Below are 24,194 nucleotides of genomic sequence, written 5' to 3'. Positions count from 1 at the left end.
TAGAAGCCGGAAACCGGACTGGGAGGGTCCAGAGAGAGCAGCCTGAGGAAGGAGGCCGGGAGCTGCGAGCCCCGAGCCCCGCCCAGCAGCCCACCTCCCGGTGCTGCAGAAAGAGGTTCCGGGCAGACCATCCCCTGCTTCCCTCACCACCCGAGACACCAACTGGAACCACAAAGCCAGAGGCAGAAAAGACCAGAAGGAAAAGAGAAGTGACAGGAGAGGCAAGAATAAAAGGTGGAATAAACCGACCATAAGAGGCTCTTCGATCTTAATTCATTTTATTCTACAAAATGCTATTCAATTGAAAGTGGAAAAGCTAACCAAAAAAAAAAAAAAAAAATGCAAAGGGGAAAAAAAAAGTCTCAATATGTTCTTTCTTCCATAGCAGCAAGCTTTTTCTAACAAGCTTTCTTTAGTGCAAATACTGTAGGCTTGTATTACAGTGAAGTAACGAAACGAGAACAAAGACGCCACCAGGGATGCTTCGGAGCAGAGATACTCCTCAATGTTCAGAACTATACAAAGGTCGTGGCGCTCACGGTCCTGCCTGTTTGGAAGCCGTTCCTACGGGACCTTTTCACCAATAGAGAAAAAAGACGCTCGGGACGGTGCTTAAGTTTCCACGGGGCTACAGGAATCTCGCACAGGCTGTTCGCCTCCGGGATCTGAGGGCAGACTTTACGCCACGTCATCGACATCTCAAATACGGACGCACAAAGCTCCCCGCTTCCCACTGTACACCCGAATACATATGTACATCTCCCACCGCAGGAAAGACGCCCTGATACCCACTCTTTGTACAAAGGTGAATGTTTTCTCCCTCGACAGCAAGTAACCACAAACTAAAATAGCTGGAATAAACCTTTAATCATACAGAGGAAAGAGCCTTCAGGGGACAGGGCAGGACCTTTCGTTGTGTTCTCTCACGGTGTAGACTTCTCGGGGGACCACTGTCCCCAGAGGAGTGACAATCCATCTTTAAAAAAACAGAACCTTTTTATACAGTTTATACAGCGCAAGTCACAAATCATTTCAGGAACAAAAAAAGCATCATTAGCCTAATTTAAAAAATAAGGAAGAAAGAGAGGGAGAGAGGAACGGAGTACTTTAATGCTATCTGTTTCTATTCAGGCTTGGTACAGCACAAAGATGTAAACATTTGAAATAAATAATAAAATAAACGTCCTTTTCTTCTCCCCTTCCCCTCCCCACACCCTCCTCAGAATTTGACCCCGCCCCTCCTGAACATGTCAGCACTGGAAAATTTAAAACCCTTTGTTGATGTCCGGCCAAAGCACTAGAAGCATGAGGAGATGTCAAATGAGTGGTGGGGTGACTGGGTTTCCTTTTGAAAAGCTGCAGGAGGACACGGGCACACCTGGAAATGCACTCACACACACACACACACACACACATATACCCCAACCTGTTAATAAATAGTGAGATGCTGGCTGTGAAGATGAATGCCAAAAAGACTCAACAAGCAGAAAGTAGCAAGACCCCTTTACTTACATTTTTTAAAAGCAAGTTATACATACCCTATTGGTCCACAAATTCTATAAGGACTCAGGTGACCCCTCCAACCATCTGAGGAGTGCAAAGGAGCACATCACAAGGTAGAGAGAAGAGATTTAGAGGTGGAAGCGTATTGTAGGGGATGGGTCTTCGAGAATAAACCTCAGACTGAAGACAATCTTGCCTTGGCTTTTTGAAGAAAGACCTTCTCACCTCCAACTTTTTGTTTATCCATTTCTTGGGGGCCTTTACGAAGGCACCCCATTCCTTAGTCTCATCTGAAAGAGGATATATTTAAAAGTGCCTAACACATAGTAGGTGCTTATTCCTTTCCTTCTTAAAGGGACCTCACCGATGTCTGGTCAGGAAGGAAATCACCCTGAAAGTTAAACGGGGAGGTTGCAAGGAGCGCGGCTGGTCCATCAAGGACGGGGCAGAAAAGTCCCCGTGCGCGTGGAGTCGAGCCCACCTGACACGTGGAGCCAAGTGGGAGCAGAGAGGAAACTCCTTTCCCCGGAGACCGAGGAAGGGCAGCAGCAGCCTCGGATGGCTCTTGGCTTTAGACACTGGATGACTGGCCACTGGACACACCTGGCCGTTCACACAGGCAGAACAATGGTGTCTTTCTGCAAATCTCCCCAGTGAGTTCTCTGCTTAGAGCTGGCTCCAGCGATTTCCTAAGCCTCGCCTGGGACCTCCTCTCCTTCCTGTGTCAGCAGCTGTCCCCTCCACCGGCCAGGAGGACTGCTCCCAGCGAGGCCAGCCAGGTGGCCAAGGCTGTGTTTCACACTCACTTGTCAGAGGCCTGCCCTGAGCTGTCCCAGGGCTGCCAGCAGCCCAGCTGGAGTCCCGCCAGGTGCCTCCCTGCTGGGGACACAGGGGCAGCACAGCGGTTCCCGGGCCCCAGTGCAAAGCCCCCACTGCAGCTGTTCTAGCTGGAGCCCCGGAGGAGGAAGCAGCGGGCCTGCCGTCTGGTGATTCTGGAGCACAGGGGTGCGTGTGCATGAACTCGGAGGACAAGCTGGAGGAAGCACCTGAGGATGGGTTCCCGACAGGTGCCACAGCTGCCTTCCCCCTAAACCTCCCAGCCGCCTCCTAGAACACAGCAAGGGCCCGGGAGGGGCTGGGGCTTTGCCTGCTGCTGGTCCCAAAGCCAGCGCAGCTTGAAATCTGCACAGAAGCCGAATTCCATCTCAGGAATGTCCAGCTTGGCCCGTGTCACAGACTGTGGCCTGCCTTGGGGTCAGTGCTGTGCAAACTAGGGCATGAAGGGGCTTTAAGAATTGAAACACCAGAAAGCAGGAGAGAGAGAGAGAGAGAGAGAGAGAGAGAGAGAGAGTTAGTTCCCACTTGGCCACAAACACCAGTTGAGATGATGAAGTTCCTTCGAGCTGGGCACCTGTTTCTTTGCCGACTCCTGCTCCCCCTGGCCGACTGCTTTATTGATTAACCTGAAGCCGGAAACCCTGCTGCCCCTTCTAATTAGGCACACCCCTCCCTGAGCCTCTGGAAGCGGAGGGCAGCATCGCAGCCAGGGATTGTGGGAAACGGCATCTGTAAAGTATGTTCAGACAACATCCTTTTCTCTTGACATCTCCTTCCACACACGGCTTCCAGTCCCCGCGGACTGTGCATTCTAAGCACACACCATCCCACTCTTGTGTCTAGTAGGCGACAGACATGACACTGACCAGCACAGAGGCCCAGGTGTGTGAAGGAACAGGTGAGCTCTAAGTGCCACTGCCCTCTCCTTTGACACCCCACTGGGTTTGATTTAAATAACAGGAAATAGTTTAAATGATCATACAATAATCTCTAGAGCTGGGTCAGGACAGCGGGGGCTCCCTCAGAGCACCAGCCCAGCAGAGGCCAAGGAGGCTCTCAGAAAGAGGCTGGGAGGCGGCCGGCAGGGGCCAGAGGAGCTTCCCTCCCCTCCCCCTGTGGGAAGGGGGCAGCTGCATCTGGCAGTGAGAGCATCTCATCTCATCTCGAATCTCAGCAGCCCCCGGGAATGGTGCACAAGCCGTCGGACCCGAAGAGCACACTGGGGTGAGGGGGATGGGGAGTCTAAAGAGAAAGCACTTGACCCATCCAATGGCCATGGGCACTTCAGAGAGATGAGGAGCCAGGACAGGGCAAGCCAGGTACGCCAGGTACCAGGGCAAGGTGTGAGGCAAACCCTACTCCACTGGCCGCCTCCTCCCTCCCCTGCCTTCCATCCACAGCGAAGGTGCCTTTGAAGCTTGGGGAGGGGCCACCTGAAGCCAGCTGGGGAGGGTCCAGGCCCAAGCTCATTAAATCTCTGTGGGTGGCGTCACCCTAGGAGCCAGGGTGGGGAGGGCAGAGCCGCTGGGACAAGGAGTGACGTGTGGTTCCGAGGGAGGGACACCTCCCTGGTCTGCAGAGAAGGGTCCAGGGGCAGAGAGGCGAGGCAGTAATTACAGGAGACGTCCTGCTCAAGACAGCAGGTGAAGGAAGCCGCGAGAACACCGTGTGGCTTGTTGGCACTATTCCTGGCCTGTTAATTAGGCGTTTGGCAAACACAACCTGTGCCCTGGCTGTCTCCCTCACACCCTGTCTTCTGGCCAAGCCGCTCCGAGAGAGCCGAGAGCCGTCTCCGATGGTGGGGAGGAAGGTGCCCTGAGCCTCTCGTGACGGTGCATCTCCTCCAGAGCCCATGGAGCGACGGGGAGTGTCGGGGGAGGAAGGTTCGTATTGCACATTGTCCCCTCTGGACAGTCCGCCCCAGCAGAAGAGCCACCTGCTGCCCCATCTCCAGAAACGAAGTTTTAATAGTCAGACCACCCAGATGAAATGTCATGGCAAACTTGATAAAAACCGAGAGGAAGTGAAACTGACACTGGGGGGTAGAAGGGGCAAATAGGGGGAAGGTGAAGCCAACAGACCACGGGCATGCTCGGTGGGGCAGGGCAGGGCACCATCACTCCAGAGACGTTTCGTAACCAAGGGACAGGAATGGTCCACACCAGCTTCAGGCGCTTCAGAAGCTGGAGAGCTGCCCAAGCCCACCAAGTTCTCCAAGGCGTTTCAAGAAACAGGATTCGCTTTGCAAGATGGACGAGGGAGGAGGTTTCATGACTTCTCAGAGATCTCACCCAGGTCGGTCCTCCAGCGCCTCATGCCCACGTCTCCTCAGTCCCAGGGCCAGGAAGCTCGCTGGCAGGGCCCCCTCGTGCCCTCGAGGCCCCCCCGGAGCGCTGGAAGGTGCTGGTCCCAGGGGAGGAGGCAGCGATGAGGACCCCAGGCCGCTGGTTACAGGGCCAGCAGGGTGGGCGAGTTCAAGGAGTCTGAGGACTGGTCCCCGCTGCTACTGCTCCTGCGGTGAGCCTTGGAGCAGGACTCGGAGGGCGAGGCGGGCGACTCCTGCTCCAGGACGCTGGGGTAGGTGAAGACGAGGTTCGAGGTGCCCGGAGTGATGGCAGGCGTGGAGGTCACCACGATGGGGGTGTGCAGGGGCTCCTCCCCGTAGAAGCCCCCGGCAATGCTGATGGGCTTGATGACGGAGCGCTGGCCCTTGTCCAGCCCCGCCGAGGAGGACGAGGGGCTGTCCTCTTCCAGCGGCTCCTGCTTCACCACCACGGCGCCCCCGCCGCGCAGGGGCTGCAGCCCAGAGGCCGGGGGCGACCGGCGCTCCTCTGGGCTGATCTTGCACACGGGCCCATGGGCCACCAGCATGAACTCCAGCTTCTCCTTCTCCTTCTGCAGCTCGGCGATCTCTTTCTGCAGGCCCGACTTCTCCTCCTCCAGCTCCTCCGTCTCCTGCGGGAGAAAGAGAGGCACGTAAGGGACCGCGACCTGCCAGGGACCTGCTTGGAGCAGGCAGTTCAGATCCAGGCTCAAAAGCGAACCCAGCCATGTCCTCAGAGGACCGATTGTGGAAGCAGCCAGCGCACACCGGCCGCAGCCCCCACTGCTGCCAAGTCACTGGAGGCTCAAGGTTCCCTCTATTTCCAAAGCGCCAGATCGAGGAGGAGGCAGAGGGCCTGCAGGAAAGGTGAAACGACACCTGGTGCAGCCACGACTGAGCGCTTACGTGGTGCCAGGCACCGAGGGAAGCATTTCATAGGCCTTTTCTCATCTCATCCTCTAGCAGGTTTTTGAAGCGGGTATTATTATCGACCCATTCCGCAGGTAAGGAGACGGGTTCAGAGAGGTGTAGTCATTTGCCCGAAGTCACAGAGCCAACAGGTAGGTAGCCCAGACTTGACCCCAATGTATCTGCCTCCAGAGCCCACAGCCTGCGGGGGGGGGGGGATGCACTAAACTCCGAGCAGGATGACAGTGGAGACCAGGGGTCCTCAAACTACGGCCCGCGGGCCACATGCAAATACAAATATTGTATTTGTTCCCGTTTTGTTTTTTTACTTCAAAATAAGATATGGAATTTGTTCATAGTTTTTATTAAAACTATAGTCCGGCCCTCCAACGGTCTGAGGGACAGTGAACTGGCCCCCTGTTTAAAAAGTTTGAGGACCCCTGGTGGAGACTGTCTGCGCACTGGAGCCTAGGACACGGCCTGGCTTGTGGTCGGGTCATCACAGCCCCTCCTCCCCTTTCCGCTCTGATTTCAGAAGCGTGTGTTTCAGGACTCAGAGAACCCTTCCGGGCATTCAGGTCAGCCCCCCTGTTAGCGGATGAGGAGCCTGGCAGCCAGGCGGGCACCTGAGGATGGCAGGGACCTCAGCCCCTCCTTCCACACAAAGCCAGAGCAGCAGCACATGCACACACACACACACACACACACACATGCACGCGAGGGGTAGTCATGGCAGCCGAGAAGGTGTGTGTTACCAGCCTCCTCCCACTTTTCCCCTCGCACGGGTTCCCGTTCAAGCACGAGGCGAACGGGGCCAGAGCGTCACCAAATGGAGTAGAGCATATTCCGGAGTGAAAAAAGTTTCCATCTGTCTCAAGGGTCTGACGAACGTCATGAGCTTCTGAGAGGTTTCCTGTGGAGGATGTGGCTCAGGGGCCTGGGTGGCTGGGCTGGGGGTGGGGAGGCGGGGAGCGGGGTGTGAGGCTTCTGGGCTGGTGGTAAGGAGCGCCCAGGGTAGACCCAGAGGGCCTGGCTCCTTGAATGGTTGGCAGAGAAGAGGGCTCTCCTGGGAGGGGAGGTCTCCCCAAGGAGTGCTGACCACTCATGGGCCCGCCTCACGTGGCAACAGAAAACCCCCCCTCACCCTCCCGACTTTCAGGAACACCTCCAGGGGGCATCAGTACAGGCATCACAGCATCCACGCAGGGCACATGCAACACCCAAGAGCGAGGGCCCCAGGGTGGACGAGAGGAGCTGAAGCAGGCGAGTGGTACCGGGAGGATTACATAAGGGGATGGGATGCTCAAGGTAACCGGTGATTTCCAAAGCCCCATACTGGTTGGTCTCTGCAAGGACCATGCCAGGGTCTCCCTCATCTCCTCACTTAGAAACCAGCTACCCAGGAGAGCCTGTCCTAGCTGTGGGTTTCCTCCACGGGGCGGAGGGCCCCTCCTGCAGAGCAGGCTCTGAGCGAGTTGTGTGACATTGGTCAGGTCAAGCTTTGGGGCAGAGCCATGGGCCCCCAGGTGTGGGCAACGAGGTGGCAGGGGAGAGTGACAACGAGGGCAGAACGAGGTTCCAGGCCACAGCTTCAGGCTCATAGCAGAGGTGGAGAACCTCCTGCCCATGAAAGTGTGAGAAAACCCCAAGATAGTACCAGTCCGCTGACATGTGACCGTCTCCACAAGACCCAGAGGGCATCAAGACCAGACAGCAGGTGCCCCCAGCCCCAAACCAGTCACTTCTGCGAGCTGGGCCACTCCTGCTGGCTGTAGGCATGGGGGCGGCTGGGAACTTGGGAGGCAGCCCTGGAGAGGGCAGGTCTAGGCCTGCCTTGGCTCCCGGGGCCTGGCAATGCCCACACAGTCTGCCATCCCTCACCGGGAGCCCAGCAGGTCTGAGAGCAGGGGACACTCAGACACCGAGTGAGAAAGGGCACCAGGCCCACTGAGCGGTCCAGCTCTTCTCTCTGGGGCCCAGGCTGATGCCAAAGGCCAGCTCCCTCCTCTCTCCCTTCAACCAGGCCAGTGCTACCCGACATGCACCAAGGAAGGAACGTGCATCGCCACGAACCCATCTGTAGGCCACTAGTGGGCAGGAGAAGGCGGGAGGCCAGGAGCCTGGGGGCCCCCACAGCCCACCCGGAGGCACCCCCACCTCCCCCCGCAGATTCCTCACCGCCTGCAGCTTCTCCGTCAGCTCCCTACGGCGGTTCCGGCACTTGGCAGCGGCGAGCTTGTTCCTTTCCCTCCGGATTCGACGCTTCTCCTCCTCTTCAGGGGACAGCTAGAGGCCAAGGCAGAGTGTCCTGGTTAGGTTCAGGGATAGTGCCCCATTTTTTTTTTTAATATATTTTATTGATTTTTTACAGAGAGGAAGGGAGAGGGATAGAGAGTTAGAAACATGGATGAGAGAGAAACACCGATCAGCTGCCTCCTGCACACTTCCCACTGGGGATGTGCCCGCAACCAAGGTACATGCCCTTGACCGGAATCGAACCTGGGACCCTTGAGTCCGCAGGCCGAAGCTCTATCCACTGAGCCAAACCGGTTAGGGCCAGCTTTTTGTTTTTTAGCTGCATTTTAAGTAGGGCGGGAAGCCCCTCTGGGACTGGGGAGGGAGGGAGGGAGGAAGGCAAGAGGAGCTCGGCCAGGCTCAGAGGACAATGAAGGCTGAGCCCACCCCACAGGTGATGCCCACGTGCACAAGGAGGACAGCGCAGCCACGGGTCAGGGACGGGGCCCAGGCGTGACGGCAGCAGCATCTGTCATGTCAGCCCCGAGGCTGTGCCAAGGCCAGCGAGAGGGAGCTGGGCTGCTTCCCCCAGGGAGTCCCCTCGTGCCAGCCAGGCCCGACCCCACCCGCGACAGCAGCTTCTCCCAAACCCGGGCTCATTACCCCTCCCATCCCTGCCTGCTCTGCAAGCCTCATTATCCCCATTTGGCTAAGTGGCTGGGCCCCGAGTAAGAACCACCCTGCAGGTGGGGGAGGTGGGGGTGAGGGGATGGTCTGTTGCCAGAGGGAGGGTCAAGGATGCCACCCCACTCCCGACTTCCTCTGCCAGCGGCTCTCAGTTCCACCCCAGGACCCAGCGGTGGCCTGGCCCACACCGCGAGGCAGGACAGGATGGGCCAAAGGGGAGAAGCCCTCAGGCACCTCAACTCCCGCTGCCCACCACATCCGCTCAATCAGCAAACAAGCGCCTTCTATGCCTTCTACGCGCCAGGCACGGTTTGAGGGGTTCGAGATTTAACTGAGGACCGAGTGAGCAAACCTCCCCGCAGAGCTCAGTCCAGCTTCTTACAACGAGGCTGGTGAGGGGCCGTGACTCATGCCACAGGGCAAGACCTCTGCTCCACTCGGCAGTGCTGACACAGCCCATCCAGGGCTCTGGCCCAGTGCCCCGCAGGCGGAGGTGACACAGGACATGGCTGCGGGCCAAGGCAGAGGGCAGCTCAAAAGGAAAGACCATCCCGTGCGGTTATCCAACACGGACGGCACACCCATGTGCCAAGCGCTGTCCTGGGGGCTTAGAAGACTCTGAGGGGCTAGGACCTGGGTCTCACACTCTAGGGACACTTGGGCCAGAAAGCCAAAGCCACTCTTGGAGGGGAGGAGAGACGCTGCCCGCTGAGGGATGCCCCAGGGCACCCTGGGAGGGGGGGCAGGCCCCTGGCTGGGCCCACGCGGAGTCCCTGGAACGCTCCCTGAGCCTCAGCTCGGTTGCTGTGCCGTGCCGTCCGGAACAGCAAAGCAGGGCACAGCCTCAGAGGACACACCCATCCCTGTTGACACTGAGGTGACCCCATGGCCCCATGCTGCCCGAGCCCTGTATCCAAATTCTCCAAACATTGGCATGAAAATGTGCCAGTTACTGCTCAGGCACAGACAAGCTCATCACACCTGCTCAGCTTTGAAATCCTTCCCCCAGCAGGCCCCATACAGGGCCCAGAGGGAGGTGGACGCCTGGGGGGCCAGGGAGACCGCCAGGGCCTCCCAGTAGTCAGTCCCTGCCTCCCGGGGCTCCGCTGGGCCGAGCGCCCACCCCTCTGTGTCTGCCCTGAGAGCCCTTCACTCCCAGGATGTCAGACCACACTCCTCCACCTCCTCTGCCGCTCCCACCTCAGGGGTGAAGACCCAGGCCAGCTCCTCTCTCTCCAGCTCCTCCCTCGCTGTGTCCCTCAGCCCCGGCAGCGGCCGCCAGGTGCGATGCACCAAGCAGTCCAGCAGGTAGCATCCCTAGGAGTCGTCAGGCCCCTTCCAAAACCTGATCCCACAGCCGAGTCCCACCTCCACGTCTCTCAAGTCCCGGCCTCAGCCCCAGAGAGCCACGGGCTCCACATCCTCTCTTCTGAGAGGTATCAGGCCGGCGGGGGGCAGAACCCAGCAACGGCCTTTCTGTGCGGCCTGGGACGAATCACCGAACCTGCTGAGCCTCAGGTTTCCCATCTGTAAAATGGGATCAGCAGGACCTGCCCTGCCTTCCACAAATTGTCTGTGATGATCAGATGAGATGCAGTGTGTGAATCCTCTAACTAGAAAGCGCTAGGAAGGAGATGCGATCCTGAGGTCTCCTCTCGCGTGTTTTTCCTGAGTCCCAGAAGAGTCCAAGTGGACCGGACACCCTGCTCTGTGCGGGGCCAGCCGCCTGGCTGAGGTCATGAGGCCACTGTGCCGAGGCCCTGAATACTTGCTGCTCCTCCACGTGTCTCAACCTGAGCCCACAGTTACCAAGAGAGCCTGATGGCCCTGCTGCAGTCCTGGGTTCAGGTTCCCCGTGAGGCTCTGCGAGCCCCTCCCCCACACGGATGGACGGCCGGGATGGTCCGCTTGGGCCTCCCTTCCCCTTGGCTGCTTCAGGACAACTTTCGGCCTCCCCATTGGCCTAGAAGTCTCTTTCCTATCTGGTACGGTCTGGGGCGGGCAACTTGTGGGAGCTGTGGGCATAGGAAGTGTTCAGGGGTGGTGACATCAACATGGTTACCGCTTGAGTGTGTCAGCACTACCGTGTACCCACCCACAAGCCACACACACCCTCCCCTCCCTGTCTCCTCAGTCACCGCCCCTGGGCTCAGAGGGAGCTTTGGGCAGGCTGGAGGAGGGCAGGGAGGCACCAGGCTGGCTCCTGTGGCAGGCCCCTCCCCTGGGGGAGGTCAGGAAGGCAGAAGCAAGCTTCAGGGAAAAGACCCAAGGGCTAGGAACCAGAGAGCCAAGGTGGAGGATGCTACCGCCCAGGCTTCGCCCAGGCTTCCTCCAAGCTGCCGGATGATTGTCTGAACTCCTAATTGACAATGACATGAAATAAAATGCTCCTGGCTCTCTCCCTCCCTCTCAAAAAAAGGAAGGAAATTTTCCAGACAGATTGTCTTAGGGCACGCCTAGATGGTGCAGTGGGAAAACCACAGGGCTGGAGGTCAAGGGAGGTGGATTCCAGTCCTGGCTCTGCACTAACTTTCTGTGTGACCCTGGCCAAGGCCCTTTTCCTTCCTGGGCCTCAGTTTCCCCATCTGTAAAATGGGTACAGAGGCAACATTTTTTAAAAGCTGGTCTCCAAAATCCCTTCCAGATATAAACCTCTAAATCTGGTGTGAGCTAAACCCAGAAAAGGATGAAGAGTGTTCAGTGCATCTCGCTTTGTTGTTCTCCGAGCCCCAAAGAGTCCCTCTCACAAGCCTGGCTGTCTCTCGGGAGTCGCACACAGGGAGAATCCAGCTCCCCAGGGACTGCAGAGCGTGGCACCGTGGGCTCCATGAAGGAAGCAGGCTTATAAAAGACATGAGGATCACTGCTACTGCAATATCCGCTACTGCAGTTATGGAAGCAATGGTGAGGGGAATCCCGACCACTTGCCCCCCCACCCACCCCAGCAGAAGCCCAACAGCAACTGTGAGCTGTATCGCTTACAGCATCTCTTACGCACCCCTCCCATGCCACCCTGCACGGTCCTGCTGCGAACAGAATAAGCCAGCACACAGTGGATACAGGGCCCCTGCACAAGCTTCCGGCTCCTTGGAGAGCGACCCTTGTAATTCCAGGTATCCTGGGTCACGATTACCCAGAGGACCGTGTTTAAAGGTCCTTGTACTGGAACATTGTGATGCTGTCATCGGAGGGGTTCTCCAGGTCAACACTTGATTTGAAAAAGGGATTCCCCTCCTACAGCATGTCCCCTTCCCTGGACTCCTGGTGGCATGGCCTGCAGATCACTGCACAGGGAGTCCCGGGCACTGGTTCTAGTCCAGACTCCTCTCACATTGCCGAGTGGCCCCAGGCAGGGATGTCTGAGCTTTGGTAGAGTCATCTGTGAAGGGGTACATGTGGGGCACTTGGACAGCTCATACCCTCCTTCCTGGAATTACGCATGATTCTGCGGGCTCTTTCTGGAATCAGGGGGCCTGGGCTGCCTGGCTCCCTGCTGATGCACCCAGGGGCCTTCTGGTGGATGCTGCCTCGAGGGCAGAGGCCCCACCATTTTCTGGTCTCTCCCAGCCAGCTGATTCCTCCCAGCTGAGCCCCTTGAGGAAAACAAGGCTGATGCCTGACCTCCCACCCTCACCCCGAGTCAGCTGAAGCAGCTGAGCAGGCTCCCAGGACCCCCCGTCCTGCCCCCTGGAACACTTCACTGGAGGCCAAGGACACCTTAGTGGAAGGAAGTAAAGTACTGCGGGCGGAACCGGCCTAGAGTGCGACCCTTTGGGTCTGCTGGGCGGCTTGTCTGCACCAGATACTGGGAGACAGTGAAGGGCTAATCCCAAAAAGCTGGCCAGGGCTCGCTGGCTGCTTGTCCTGTGGCCACTCTGCCACAGATCAAGCAGGACACTGCTGCAGGCAGGTCCCAACAGTCCTCCCCATTTGCTGACACCTCACCACTTACAAGGTGTTTCCCACGCCTGACCGCCTTCAAGTGGCAACAAGTCTTGGCTGGGAGGTACCCTGATCCCTATCCTGCAGCTGAGGAAGCTGAGACAGGGCTTCTAAGGGACATGGGAGGCGACAGAGCCAGACCTGACCTCAGGTCTCCACCCCTGCCTCCAAGGATGGAAATCACGTGCTTCTGGCCCCTCGATTTTTTCTCTTCTCAGTGACCACAGAACACTGACCCTGCTCCCCACCAGGCTGCAAAAACACCGTGTCACGAGGCCCCAAAAGCCACCGACGTGGCTTTTCTATGCAGATCTGAGCTGTACCTGCTCATCTCTCCTCCTGCGACCCACAGTGGTGCCGATGGTCTTGATCACGCCGGGTCTCGGGAGGGCCATGTGCCCAGGGACAGAGGCCAGGCCCGGCAGGGGGCTGTAGGGGTGCGAGCGGGGGTACGGGTTGGACATGGAGGTGATCACTGTGGGCTGCACCATCCACTGCAGGTCCTGGCTGGTCGTGATGGCGTTGATGGTGGGGATGAAGGCACTGCCGGAGCCAGGCATATCGACCCGGAATTTCTGAAATGAGAAAAACAGGATTGAGCCGAGAAGTGCTGAGCAGAACAGGACACGCAGAGACAAGATGCAAAAGCCAGCTGAAAGCAGGGTCAATGCTTGGGGGACCAAGGACACTGGTGGGCTTCCCTGGACAAATCCCGCACATCCAAGAATCAGGGGAATCCTAACTATTCCTGGGGCTCCGTGTCAGACCGGCTCCCTGAATGAAGTCCTGGGGACTCCATCCCTCAGTGAGAATGTCGTCATATCCCAAGTGACTTCTAGCACAGATGTGGTCCTAGCCGCTCACACTCAGCAGGCCCTCTCTGGGTCCCTCCAGGCCAGCTATGTGCACATCTGCAGGAGGGCTGGCCTCCCTCCTGAGCCTCCTGAGGCCCCGGGTCACCTGCCAATTATTCCCAGGGCCAGGAAGCCTATTGTGCCTGCTTTTGTCACTTTCCATGCAGGATCGGAATGAAGCTGTGACCCCATCATCAGGGTGAGGTCAGGGCCATGAAAAGGTGTCCCCCCCGCCCATGAGACTGAAAGTGGTAGCATGAGCTGCCAGACCCCCCTGACTGCCCTTGACCTCCACCCCCTCTTGCTTGGGACAGACATGCTGTGTCTCTCCTGTCTACATATCTATCTGCCTGTGTTCAGCCATGCATCTGTGGGACACGGGAGCTGCCAGCTCAGACTTTTCTCTCTCTCTCTCTCTCTCGTAATTCACGCCCAGGCCCAGGCCACACTGCAGCGCCCTCTGAACACGCTGCACGCAGGAAGCATTCTCCTTAAAGTGTACGGTGACGACAGAGAACAAAAGCTAAACTGGGCCGTGCTCCCCGGAAGCTGGGTTTGACCTTTCCTCGGAGCAGCTACTAGAAAGTGAGAGAAGGAGGGAGAAAGGAAGGGACACCCCCCTCCCACAAACACACAGCTTTCGGGGAAGAGCTCCCCGAACAGAACCCTCATCCTCAGAAGTTTCCTGTTTCTACAAAAAGAGCCTGCAAGTCCTTTCACCCCACTCTGGTGGGTCAGATGACGACAGCAGGAACAGCACGTACTGAGCACGCACTAAGGGACAGGCACGGTGGTGTTGTACCTCGATTACTCACCCGTTCTCCCCCCCAGGGAAGCACTACCACGATCGCCATTTTAGAGGCAGAAAGGTAGGCTAAAGAGATGGCCTCCTCCCAGGCCACGCTGCTAATGAAGCCAGGTCACCTGACAAGGAGGCCAGAGTTCTCACACAAAGTACAGCCCAGGTGCTGGACCCCCACTGCCCTCAGACAGAGCATCAGGTCATCTCTGCCGAGGTCCCCGCAGACCTCGCCTCTCACCCAGGAGGCCCCGCAGCTCTGGGACCTCCGATGAAATCCCGCTGTCATTACGCCATCATTAGCATGGGCATGACAGCACCTCCCCGCACTCGGACCCAATCATACCAACCAGGACCAGCGGGATCAGCAGCAATGGCAGCTGCCCCCACCACTGTCTCTGCCGCTGGCGATGACACCTGGGTTCCTGTTGTGTAAAGGAAGGGGAGCTTAGAGCACCTCACTGGACCTGAGGGAGCCGAGAACCATTCCTGGCTCGTTCCCCTTCCAACGGCCTGACCCTAGTCCGGGTGGCAGCATGCGCTGCCTCACCTCCCAGACGGCCCCAGGCCAGAAGCATTCAATGAAGAGAGGGACCCAGCACAAGGGATTCTGGGATTCCATGAACCATGCCACCCAGTGCAATAAATTCAGGGATTGTGTGGTGCTTCCAGTGCAATGGATTCTGGGATTCCGTGAGGAGAGCTGCCCAGTGCAAGGGATCCTGTGTTGCCTCAGAAGGCAGACAACTGGGCTTTTTTATCAGGAGCTGACTGCAAAGGTGTATATGGGTGTGCGTGTGCGTGTGCGTGTGTGCATGTGTGTGTGTGTGCATGGTGTGAGGGAGGGAAGGGTGCAGTGAACAAGGAAGGATTCCATGGGGAAACGATCCTTAGGAAGAAAACAGACAACCAGGGCGAGGCTTTGAGGAGGCAGAGCACTGAGAGCGTGCAGAAGCACTGGGCCCAGACGGCTGTTTCTCAGGCTGCGAGGGGGGAGGGGGGTGCGCTGGCAGGGAGTCAGCACTGCACTTGGAGTCGTCCGGAGGCCTGGATTTGAGGCCTTGGCAAATCTGAGGACTCAGTTTCCCTGCCTACGTGGGAATGCTAACACCACACTCCCTGCCCTGTGCCGAGGGTTAAATTAGTAGCTACTTGTAATCACAGGCTATGAAAGCACGCGCATGGTTCTCAGCCCCGGCTGCACATTAGAATAGTCTGAGGAGCTTTTTCAAAACACCAAGGCCGGAGCCAGCCTCGCCATTAGCGTTCGAAAATAACTGGTTTGGGGTAGGGTTCTGATAAGGTATTTTTAAAAACCACCTGGGGAGATTCCAATGTGCAGCCAGGGTTGAGAAATGCCGCAAACAGATGGGAGGCGGCATCGCCATTGCTGTCACCACCACCATCGCGTTATCATCGTCATCGTCGGGCGCTCTGCACGGGTGGCTCCGGGGAGAACTGCCAGCGCCCCACTCCTGGGGAGCACCCAAGATTTCACTCCATTTCTCTCCCACGTCAGGCGGTGGGTCTGAAGGACCCCTGAGGCATCCAGGGTTTAATGTGACCTTGACCTCCATCTATGGGGTGGGATGGGGAACTGTCAGCTTTCCTTTCCGGAAAGCACCCAAGAAATTCACTCCTCATTCCAAGCACCCAAAGAGCCCCATTCCAGTCCAGGGGGAGCAGAAAATCGGAAGCAAAGCTTGGACACTATGATCCCTTAGGAGAAGGTGGAGGATTCAGCCCCTCGGCCCCTTGGCCCTTTGGCCCCTCGCAGGGCCCTGCAGTCCCTGCAGTCCCTGGCTCCACGGCAGGGAATGTGCTCCCGGCCCCCAGCCAGAATCCTTGGAGCGATGGCTTGGTCTAGACAAAACAAGACAGCAATAAAAGCAAGACAGAGGTAATGACTGCCTCTAAATGCAGGTACACCTTGTTTGAGAGGGAGCTAAAGCCATCTGGATAACACCCCGGCTGTAAACACCGTCCCATCCCCAGAGGGGACTGGGGCTGATAAAGAAGGCTTTGTCTCCCAGAGGAGCCTCTGGAGACACACACAAGTTTAAGTGAGATCTGGCAGATGTCTTGTCTCACCTCTGAAGGTGTTATTCAGAGGAGAGGTGAGGCGAGCAGTTTGTGGTCTGGGCCTGGCATTCCTCTTTGCCAACAGGCCCAAGATAAATCGCTGGGGTTAAAGCGTGTTTCTCTAAGACCGGGTTACACTGAACAGAAACTAAGATGAGGTTCCCAGTTGCGGGCATTAGGGTAGTAGGATTCCTGCTGCAGCACCAGGTGTGTGCTGGGCATGGGGGGGGGCTAGAGGAGGTGACCCGGACCTCCCTTGGCTCCTCTGGGGTCCCCCAGCTCCCCCGGAAGCTCCACATCTAGGGACAGGTTCAAAGATGCTAGATGTCTGTGTGGCACTCCAACCCGGCAAACCCTCCCAGTGCTGTAGTTAATTGTGCCATCCTGTCCATTGCTGGGTGGGCAAGAATGCCCATAAAAGGACAAACTGGCCCCCGCTGACCTCTGAGAGGAGAGTTTGGCTAACGTTTGCTGTAAACAGCCAGGTAGTAAATATTTCAGGCTTTGTGGGCCGCACCGTCTCTGTCGCAACTACTCAAGTCTGCCATTGCAGCGGGAAAGCAGCCACAGACAATATGTAAACAACCAGGCGGGCCTGGGTTCCATTAAACCTTCCTTATAGAGAGACTGGGGCCGTAGCTTGGTGCCCCCTGTTCTGGAGGGACATTTTCATGTCCTGTGCTCAGGTTTTGGGGGAAAAGGACAAAGAGAGGAAAGGAGAAAGCAAAACATCAGACCCGAGGGCTCCCTCTCACCCAGCCGGTCGCAGGGACTGGCTCTGACCCTGCAGCCTGCATCTCCAGACCCCGAGCTGCAGCCCAAGCCCTCACCAGCCTTGTGGCGGGTCCCTGGGCATCAGGACCTCCTTTACTCTGCAGCACCTGGACATGAGGGTGCCACGGGCTGCCCAGTAAGTACGCGTGTCCTCCTCCCACTGCCCGAGAGACAGCCCCGAACACAGGGCGCCTATGGCCACCTCAGCATCATCAGATCAGAGAGGTGTCTGCAGCCCAGCAGTGGCTGCTTTGGGAAAAGGACCTTCCTGAACTTTACACAACAGCCTTGGATGCAGAAATGAGGGTACAGCCACGGCCTTCTACAGAAGGGTCTCGGAACGAGGGTGTGGGCTCCTGTTCCCTGCAGACACGGATGGGCCGGGGCTCATCCCAGCCACTGCTGAGCAGGGCAGAAATGGCGCCGAGATGGCAGTTGGGGCTGGTGTTCTTGGCCCACCCCCTTGCCCAGACATTTCTCCATCAGACTGATTCAGACTGAGCCACCAAGCGCTCAAGCCATGAACCCCATGAATGCCTGTGACCTGTCTCCACAGCCAGGTAGGTATGGCTCTTAAGAATCCCCTCCCCCACCTCTTTTTTTTTTTTTAGATTCCCAGCACAGGAAAAGGAAAAGTCCCACATCCGGGGAGTCTGGCTCAGGGAAAGAAGAGAGGTAAGTGCAAATGTTCCCTCATAACCCAGAATCCCCCTGGTGAGCCCAGGTTGACTCAGATGTTCTGTATTTTTATTGAACTCGGGGATGCCCTCCAGAGCCTTCTATGTGGGATTCAGCCCCTCTTCACAGATCAACACGGAACGTTACCCTGACTTTTCATTCCCACCTGAGCAAGCCACTTAGGCCACAATGGAAATGGTTGCTAATAACTCGTGGTTTCCCCAAACTGTACAGCATACAAACCCGATGGCGGGTAACCTGCCTCCTCTCCACGGCCTCCTATTCCCAGGTTAGAGAAAATCAGGGGAGAAAGGCAAAAGCACGAACAGAAGGAAGTGGCTGATGCAGACTTACTCCCTCAGGTTCCCATTTCTTTCCTCCCAGGGCCACTTCGACCAGAAACCCCACTCCAAAACACAGGGAATTTTCTCCACTATTCTGCGAACCCCTTTTGTACCGCCACCCACCCTCAGACACATCTTCTCAATGGGAAGGCCATGCCACCTTCCCTACAACCACAGCGGCATGAGCACCAAGTCACTGCCACGTGACAGGATGAGCCAGTGCTGGGCAAGAGAACCCCAATAGCTTCCCTCTCCGGCCCAGTGGGTTGAAGAGGGATAGAGTTACTAGGTGGGGGCTGGAACAGATATATTTTGCCTCAATCAGGGCAGCTGTCACCATTTTGAAATGATGTGGCCACCAAAAGATACCATATACAACATGAATAATACAAATCCACAAAGTAATGATGCCGCCTTTTTCTTTCTTTCAACAAGTAGACCAGAGGGTTCGTTTCCTGAATTCTCAAAGCCAGTATTTTTATTCCTGTTTAACAGAGAGGAAAAATACCCCCTGAGGGATAGATGTCCAAGGTGCCTGCTTTGGGGTGCCCTGTCCTGGCAACCGCTATCCCAGGCAAACTCCAGGCCCGAGACCAACAGGACTCGGGGTCGCGCTCTGCTGGGGATCCAACCGGACTACCCAGACCTTACACGTCAGATGTGATTCCTTAGATGTCAAATCTCTTGATCATTTCCAAATATCAAACTTACCTCAAAGGACAGAGATTTGTTAGCAGGAAGGGACTTGCTGAAGGCAATTCCAAAAGAGGGGTGTTGTAAGACCTTTCTGAGTCTGACTAAGGCCCCGCATTCGCATATGTGTGTAGTCTCCTCCAGGAGCAATTATGAAGGGACAACAGTGATTTGGATGGATAAGCTCTGGTGTGCTTGTCTTAAGATAGAAAAGAAAAAACACAACGAGGCTCCTAACTTTACACTCACCGAGAAAAAGAAGGCAGGCAGAAATAAAGGAATGGAAATGCACGCAGGGGGCTGGAAAGAAAAATTTAACCGCCACTCAGATAATACATGACTTCTGCTTCACCCCACTCACTTGGATGAAAAAGTGACGCTGACTTCCACCATCAAGAATCAGCGGAACAGACAAATTCCTGGGGTAACATTTTGTTTGATCCTAATCTATGACGTCTGTAAGATCAAGGCCAAAAAAAAAAAAAAGGCAGCAGACCCTTAATATATACCTCCCTCCTTCCCAGCAATTCTGAAGACCATCCCCCACCCAAACAATGCCATCTCCTAACACAACACATCAAGGAAACAAGCCTGTGGAATGTGAAGCCATTGTGCTGACTCCCTAATGAAGAGACAGACATCAAAATGGGGAAAGGAAAAAAAGCACTTCTTTTCAACAAGGTTTTATTTAGAACAAAAGAAAATTTTTAAAAAAAACCGCATCTCAAAGTCAAGCAGTTCCCAGTTAACTGCTCTTAAGTGTATGCCATTTATTTGTCCTGAACTAAAAAGAAAAAAATCCTAAGAATTTCAAAAACTCACCAAGTTAACTCTCTGGAGCTGGAAAAATACATTCCCCAGATGGTTCTTCTAAGCATGTCCCGTAGGGGGCACTAGAGAGGCACGCTTAGGGCTGACTTGGGAATCACAGTCATTTCTGGTAAAAGTTCTTTGATGTGAGGAATGTCCCAGCCTGGTACAGTTGGCAACAGTTCACTCCGGGAAATTTTGTGTGTGTGTCTGTCTCCTGGGAAAGGGTGGTTGCTGCAGACGAGAGGTAGTCTGGGATTCCTTGATTCCGCAAAAGAACTGTCCCCCTTGATTTATTTTCACAAGTTATCCAAGGGGCAGACAAATGGCAGCCTTGGAAAAGGTCTAGGTCTTGTTTTTGTTTTGGTTTTATTTTTTTCATTAAAAGGGGACCCAGCTGATGAAAACAAGTTATGAAATGACCTGTGTTTGTGTAACCGGCGGGATTGCGTAATACTCAGGCCCTGAAACCGTAATAGTGGAGCAGCCAGGCAGGGCATTTATCTGGGAGGTGTTTTCCTAGGAAAGTCAGGGAGAGAGAGAGAGAGAGAGAGAGAGAGAGAGAGAGAGAGAGAGAGAGAGAGAGAGGAGAGAGAGAACAACAACAACACAAAGAAAAAGCCAGGAGGGGGAGATGTGTGCAATGATCACCGACAGAACAAAATCACCAATGACCAACCTCGGAGATTAAAACTATAACTGGGACAGGAAATATTTCTCATGCTTCGAGTTCCTGCCATGTACAAGAACAGAGGTTTCAACAAAAAGTTATCTCCCCACTCCCCCCGACCCCCACCCCCCACCCGCCCCCAGTCACTGGGACTCATGACCGTGTTAAGATCAAGCTTTAGGAAGCTCGAGAGGAGAGGAAAGTTCTGGGTTGAGTAAACAGCAACAAACATCAGGAATATTAGACCCCACAAACAAAGAGATCAGGAAAAAATAATGTTCACTTGCCCAAGGGAAAACCAGAGAACAGTGGTTTACAGGGATTGGTCCATTGAGACGCCACAGAGGAGGACGGCCCGTCTCTAACTGCCGGCAGTCTCCCCGTAAAGGAAGCTGAGAGAAATAAAGTGATTATAGGTTTTATCTGGTGTGTAATAAAGTTACCTTGAGATTGGGTGGGGTCATCGCACAGACTTGTTAAGTAACAAAAGCCTTTCAAAGTCAGTCCTTAGGACCATAGAACCCAAAGGTGGAGAAATGATGGAAAAATTCCCCCCCCCCCCGCCCCCAGCCAGGAGTGGACAGGCTGAGAAACTTGTCTGAAAAGTGGCATTACTTGCCAATCCCTCTGCTTTGAAAGGCACCTCACTCAAGTTGCTGGGCCAAGGGCAGGCGTATATTCAAGAACCCCATGCACTAGTTATTACTAATTGCAAAATCCTCATGTGTTACAGCATGCTAGGAATTAGCCAACAGCTGCCTTTTGCTTCGGTAATGAGGCCCCATTACACTCTGCTGGACTGAGTTCTCTTCCTTCTTCCTAGCACCGGTTTCCTGTCTGATTTTCTTCCAAAACAGGGAATTGCCTCCGCTCACATCCTGGGCTCAAAGCCCTAGTGACACAGATTATTCAATCGGGGCACTGGTGTCCGGTCTGACTTCCCATCCAGGCCCCAGGGTCTGAGCAAAGCCAGGCGGCAAGATCGTCATATTTCAATGACGACTGCCACGGCAGCAGCAGCCAAAGGACAGACAAGAAATCAAAAGATCCCTTCCTGATTCGGGGAGGAGAGGGACGTTCGGGGATTTGTTGGATCGGAGAGGGAGGGAGTGGGCATAACTGACTCCAACCCCTTGCCTAATGATGTTTGGATTCAATACAAACTCCTAGCGGGGCTGGAAAGCAAACATCAAACACTTTTGTGAAAAGATTTTAAACTCATCCCCTTGGTGCTCATCATGAAGGGTGCGCTGGCTGCACCCTCCACCCAGACCAGGCTCTCTACAGTGGGGACTGAGGGGGGCACCAGGGGAGGTAAAGGGAAGACAGAGAAATGCCATTGTGGGGACTCACCAGGTGATTCAGATCCCAAAGAGAACCATGTTTCCATTTTATACTCCAGCAGGGTCCTCCCGGCTGGGGCTTCTAGAAGCCAAGGCCACTGCCTTACCAGAGCAACTCTTGCTGCCGTCAACTTGGCTAGATCCTGACCAGTGGGCTTCAGGTTGTAGTGGCCTTTTAAGCCAGCTCCCTCACAAGTCTGGGGGTGGGAGTCGGGGGGGGGGGGGCGCTGCAGGCACCTCACCAGCACCTTTCTGGTATTTATAGGCACACAGATCACACGCAGAATCCCTCCAGTGCAAACCAGTCCGGCTGCTTTAGAAACAAGTTGTTTTTCTGCTTCCAGAACCACCCAGGAGCCTTTTCCCCACTTCTCTCTGTAGGCGTCCTTGTCCCAGGTACCTCCGGACCTTCAAGGCACCCCCTCTGACAGCAGTGCAGGCTCCTGCTGTGACCCTATGGATGGGCGCGGGGCACACAAGGGCCACCCCGAGCCAATCCAGGCTGACCACCTCCTTCCAGACCTTCGCACCTGATTCCCAGAGCAGCCAGCCTCACCCTCACTCCGGATTACTTGAAGGAGCCCAACGTCTTTGAGAAATTAACTAAGGCTGGCGGAGTAGAGAGAGAGAGGCGTTCCCGTAGGAACAGGGGAGGGTACAAAGGTGTTTTTTTTGTTTTGTTTTGTTTTTTGGTCTACCAAGGAGAAAGAGGGAAAGGGGGCGTAGGATTCCCGGGAGAGGAGGTAATGAGGCGGTGACCGGCTTGGTGCTCACGGAGCTAGTCCGGGTAAGATGTAATGTGACGGAAAAGGTTTGCTGGCTTTCAACCCCCTCCTCGCTCCAGTTTTAAAAAGAGAAAAGTGATGGGGATGGGCAGGACAGGAGGAAAACCCAGAACTTACAGTGGTGGCCCATAGAAAATTTCTCACCATGCCAAGACAGGGAAAAGAAAGCAAAAGAGGCAGTGGCGGCGAGCTGAGGGCATGGGGTCCGCCCGCGCCGCCAGGTGCACCCGTGCCCCGCACCTACCTGCTGGCTGCCGCCGCCGCTGGAGTAGGACTCGGCGTGCGCAGGAGAGCCGCTGCTGCCCCGGGACGAGGTGTCAAAGTTCCCGGGATAATCCTGGTACATGATCCGCGGTGGGGGCCCGAGAGGAAACAGGGTGTTTTTCTTTCCCCGCCCTGGCCGCGGCCGCGCACCGGCTGCTGCGCGCTCGCTCCCTGCGGGCTGCGCCTGGGCTGCAGTCTCCGCTCCCCGGCTTCTCCCCCACGGCGGCCGCGCGAACCGGGAGGCGGCGACACCCGGGAACAGTGGCCCCCGCGCGCCGAGCGCTGCACTTCTTTCCTGCTCTACCAGCGCCGCGGGACCCGGTCCCTCCCTCTAAAAAGTCGGCGCGTCCCTCGGTCCCTCCCCTGCGCGCGCCCTCCCGCCCCCGCGCGCAGTCGGAGCCCAGCCGGGACCGCCGGTTCTATCAAAAACTGGAAATTAGAAAAGAAGGGGAGCCCGGCGAGTCACGCCAGCCGGGTCTGCGGACCCCCGATTTCGGGCAGAGCAAAAGAAGGCGAAAAGAAAGGCTGCCCGCTTGGAGAAACTTCTATTTCCTCCTTTTAGAAAAGACACTGAAAATAAACTTCCTGTGGCCAACGCGCCGCCGGAGTTTCGGAGCGGCTCGGACACTTGATTAGGAGAAGGCAGCCCGCGACCGTCCCGTAGCCCGTGGGGTTCAAGTTGAGAGGGACGCGGCCCCGCTCCCGGTGCCGGTGCCGCGGCTCGGGCGACTAGACCTGCACCCCTTCCCGGGCGCCCGCTCCTGGACAGGCCCGCTTCGCCCGTCCGCGTCTCTCTCTCCCTCTGTCCCCGCCGAGCACCGCTCGCTCGCTCGCTCGCTGGTTCGCTCGGAGCCCCTGTGCTCTGCCCGAGATGAGTCACTACAATGGCACGAGTTCAACTCCACACTCTTTATTCTCCAGCCCCTGTACCATGTGGATTCACTCACGTCAACCTTGCTGGGAGGAGCGCGGGGAGGCGGGGGAAGGAGGCCCAGGAGGAGGAGGAGGAGGAAGAGGCGCGAGAGGGGGCGGGCGCAGCGCTCCCCTCCCTGCTTGTTCTCCTGGCGGCGCTGACGCCAGCAGCACACCCAGTGCTAGGAAGGAAGGTGGTGGCGGGGGTGGGAGCGGCTGGCCCCCGCGGTTTGGGGGAGCCGAGGGGCCCTCGCCCGCCCCCGCACACCCCTCCCCGGCCCCGCGCCCTTGGTCTGTTCCATTGGCGCAGGTTGCCAAAGATGGTCATTTGCGTTAGAGGACGCGAGTGCGGGTTCCCTTGCTTTCGGGTGACGTGTAGGGACAGGGATTCCCTCTCGGGCTCCTGAGCGCGCCGCAAGCGCCCCCCCCCCCGCCCCCCTCCCCAGCCTTGGGGAGGGGCGGGGGGCGGCCCCGAGAGCGGCCGCGCGGGCCTCGGCGCCGGGTTTTAGAGAATAATCACAGTTCTGAAGAGCGAGACAGGCGGTTCAGTGCGGCGCCAACGCCAGGCCGAGCGCCGGGCGCGGAGAGCCGCTCGCAGGGAGGGCGCGGCCGCGCGTGGTCGTCGGCGCCCTCTGCGGCGCCGCGGGGTGCAGCGGGCGCCCCGGGCACGCAGGGTACCACGCCGCCCTGCGGCCGGGCTGGGCGAGGCGCGGCGCCGCCGGGCGGGGCCGGCTGCCTAATTTTCCCCTC

The 24,194-nt window shown here is 56.7% G+C and overlaps 1 protein-coding gene across 2 annotated transcripts; it reads right to left on the bottom strand.

The window, feature by feature from the left end:
* Positions 1-848: 848 nt before the first annotated feature.
* FOSL2 (FOS like 2, AP-1 transcription factor subunit) lies at positions 849-23,475 on the bottom strand. Of its 2 annotated transcripts, none has more exons than XM_070428919.1 (4): positions 22,513-23,475; positions 12,760-13,011; positions 7,751-7,858; positions 849-5,295 (listed from the first exon to the last, which is right to left on the bottom strand). In XM_070428919.1, exons 1-4 carry the CDS (start codon positions 22,612-22,614, stop codon positions 4,789-4,791), a joined length of 969 nt encoding a protein of 322 aa, XP_070285020.1. In that variant the 5' UTR covers positions 22,615-23,475; the 3' UTR covers positions 849-4,788. The 2 variants fall into 2 exon arrangements, with proteins under 2 accessions (XP_070285020.1, XP_070285021.1); XM_070428920.1 differs by lacking the exon at positions 22,513-23,475 and adding an exon at positions 20,428-20,681.
* Positions 23,476-24,194: the final 719 nt, after the last annotated feature.

Source organism: Myotis yumanensis, unplaced genomic scaffold, assembly GCF_028538775.1.
Source record: "Myotis yumanensis isolate MYYU_CA2020_CCGP unplaced genomic scaffold, mMyoYum1.0.hap1 SCAF_11, whole genome shotgun sequence".
NCBI classification, from domain to species: domain Eukaryota; kingdom Metazoa; phylum Chordata; class Mammalia; order Chiroptera; family Vespertilionidae; genus Myotis; species Myotis yumanensis.
This window is presented reverse-complemented; position numbering and strand designations above follow the sequence as displayed.

Excerpts from the sequence above, each read along its gene's own strand:
- FOSL2 (XM_070428919.1), bottom strand. The coding sequence starts at position 22,614 with ATGTACCAGGATTATCCCGGGAACTTTGACACCTCGTCCCGGGGCAGC. Across the intron at positions 13,012-22,512 it reads GCGGCGGCGGCAGCCAGCAG|AAATTCCGGGTCGATATGCC; the intron begins GTAGGTGCGGGG and ends TTCTCATTTCAG. Across the intron at positions 5,296-7,750 it reads TGACGGAGAAGCTGCAGGCG|GAGACGGAGGAGCTGGAGGA; the intron begins GTGAGGAATCTG and ends TTTCTCCCGCAG.